General features: G+C 35.7%; 1 protein-coding gene across 1 annotated transcript; it reads left to right on the forward strand.

Moving 5' to 3' along the window:
- Positions 1–3: 3 nt before the first annotated feature.
- On the forward strand, positions 4–1,085 carry LOC132758510 (galactose-3-O-sulfotransferase 2-like; the record flags this gene model as incomplete). The annotated part of the gene is given in 1 exon segment (XM_060750192.1): positions 4–1,085. A coding segment is annotated over 1 exon segment (591 nt), but the record flags the coding sequence as incomplete, so codon positions are not given.
- Positions 1,086–1,332: the final 247 nt, after the last annotated feature.

Consider the following 1,332-nt stretch of genomic DNA (forward strand, 5'->3'; position numbering starts at 1 on the left):
TTTATGACCCATTTTGTACACAATCGAATGTGTTATGATTTTGGAATTCCAAAGCAGGAATTCAACAATGATACATTTATTGAAGAATACATTAACGATCTCAGCCAAGATTATTCTGTTATGTTGGTTCTCGAGTATTTACCGGAGTCATTAGTTCTTATGAAGCGGAAATTGTGCTGGAGTACAAAAGATATTTTATATGTTCCTTTGAATGCTCTGAAGAAACAATTGAACTTTGAGTTGAACAATGATGACATTGAGCGCCTTAAACAATGGAACAGCGCTGATTTTAAGTTGTATGAACACTTTGTGTGTCAATTAAAGGACAGAATCGGCTCCATTGGTGATGATTTTGACCAGGAAGTTGAATACTTTAAGTCAGTACAAAAACAAGTGCAAACGTTTTGCAAGGACACTATATCCAATAAAAGGAATACGTCCGTAATTTTCATACCAAAATCTAATTGGGAGGACAAATTTATGGTTACAAACACAGATTGTGCTTTGATGATGGAACTTGAAAAACCAATGATGAAAAGATTAATAGAAAATGCATGGTCAAGATATAATGCGTCACTAACACATGAAAGATAATTTAAGAATATCGGAATGTTCATCAAAACTTTGTGTTTTTTGTCCCTTTATTGTTGATAAAATCATAAATGTTTCTTTCGTTAAGCATGCATTGTTACAGGTCGAGGATTCGAATCCCGTCTGGGTCATACTAAAACTCCTAGCCGCTGCCCATCGTGTTCGTTACTCCTTTTAGAGGTGATATTTTTAAAATATCAAAGAACAACAAGGGCGATTGACGTTTACGGAACGCAGCTTTCCGACAATATCCTGATGTACACAGGTACCCTGTGAGACACCATAAAGAAAGTAAGACAGCAAAGTAGAAAGGGCATAATAAGCGGGCGGTAGAAGCCAAATTCTATACTTGTCAGTTCCAGAATGGTGAACCACATCGATCTATCAATGGCGTAGCAGCGCTGAAGTATCTGTCTTTCACTGTCATTGATTTTATGTGTTTTCTTTATATCATGCACCACCCCTGGCCTCCATTTTTAGGCTCATTCCCCAAATCGTATCCCTCATAATGTTTCCTCTTCATTACAGCTTATGAAAACTGTTTTAACATATATGCTATAATAATATTTTGTAACACGTGTAAAAGAGTTTGACAATGCATTAATCTGTTTGTTTTACTTATTTTCACATTTTGTCAAGCATATGCATTGAATATTTGTCACTTTTGTAAAATACGTGTTGTTTTCACGTCGATTGCACATTTTCGTTCATATCTCGGTGTCCGGTTCACCAAATTTTCTG

The sequence above is a fragment of the Ruditapes philippinarum genome, unplaced genomic scaffold (assembly GCF_026571515.1).
Source record: "Ruditapes philippinarum isolate M1 unplaced genomic scaffold, ASM2657151v2 ctg3635_1_1_1_1, whole genome shotgun sequence".
NCBI classification, from domain to species: Eukaryota; Metazoa; Mollusca; class Bivalvia; order Venerida; family Veneridae; genus Ruditapes; species Ruditapes philippinarum.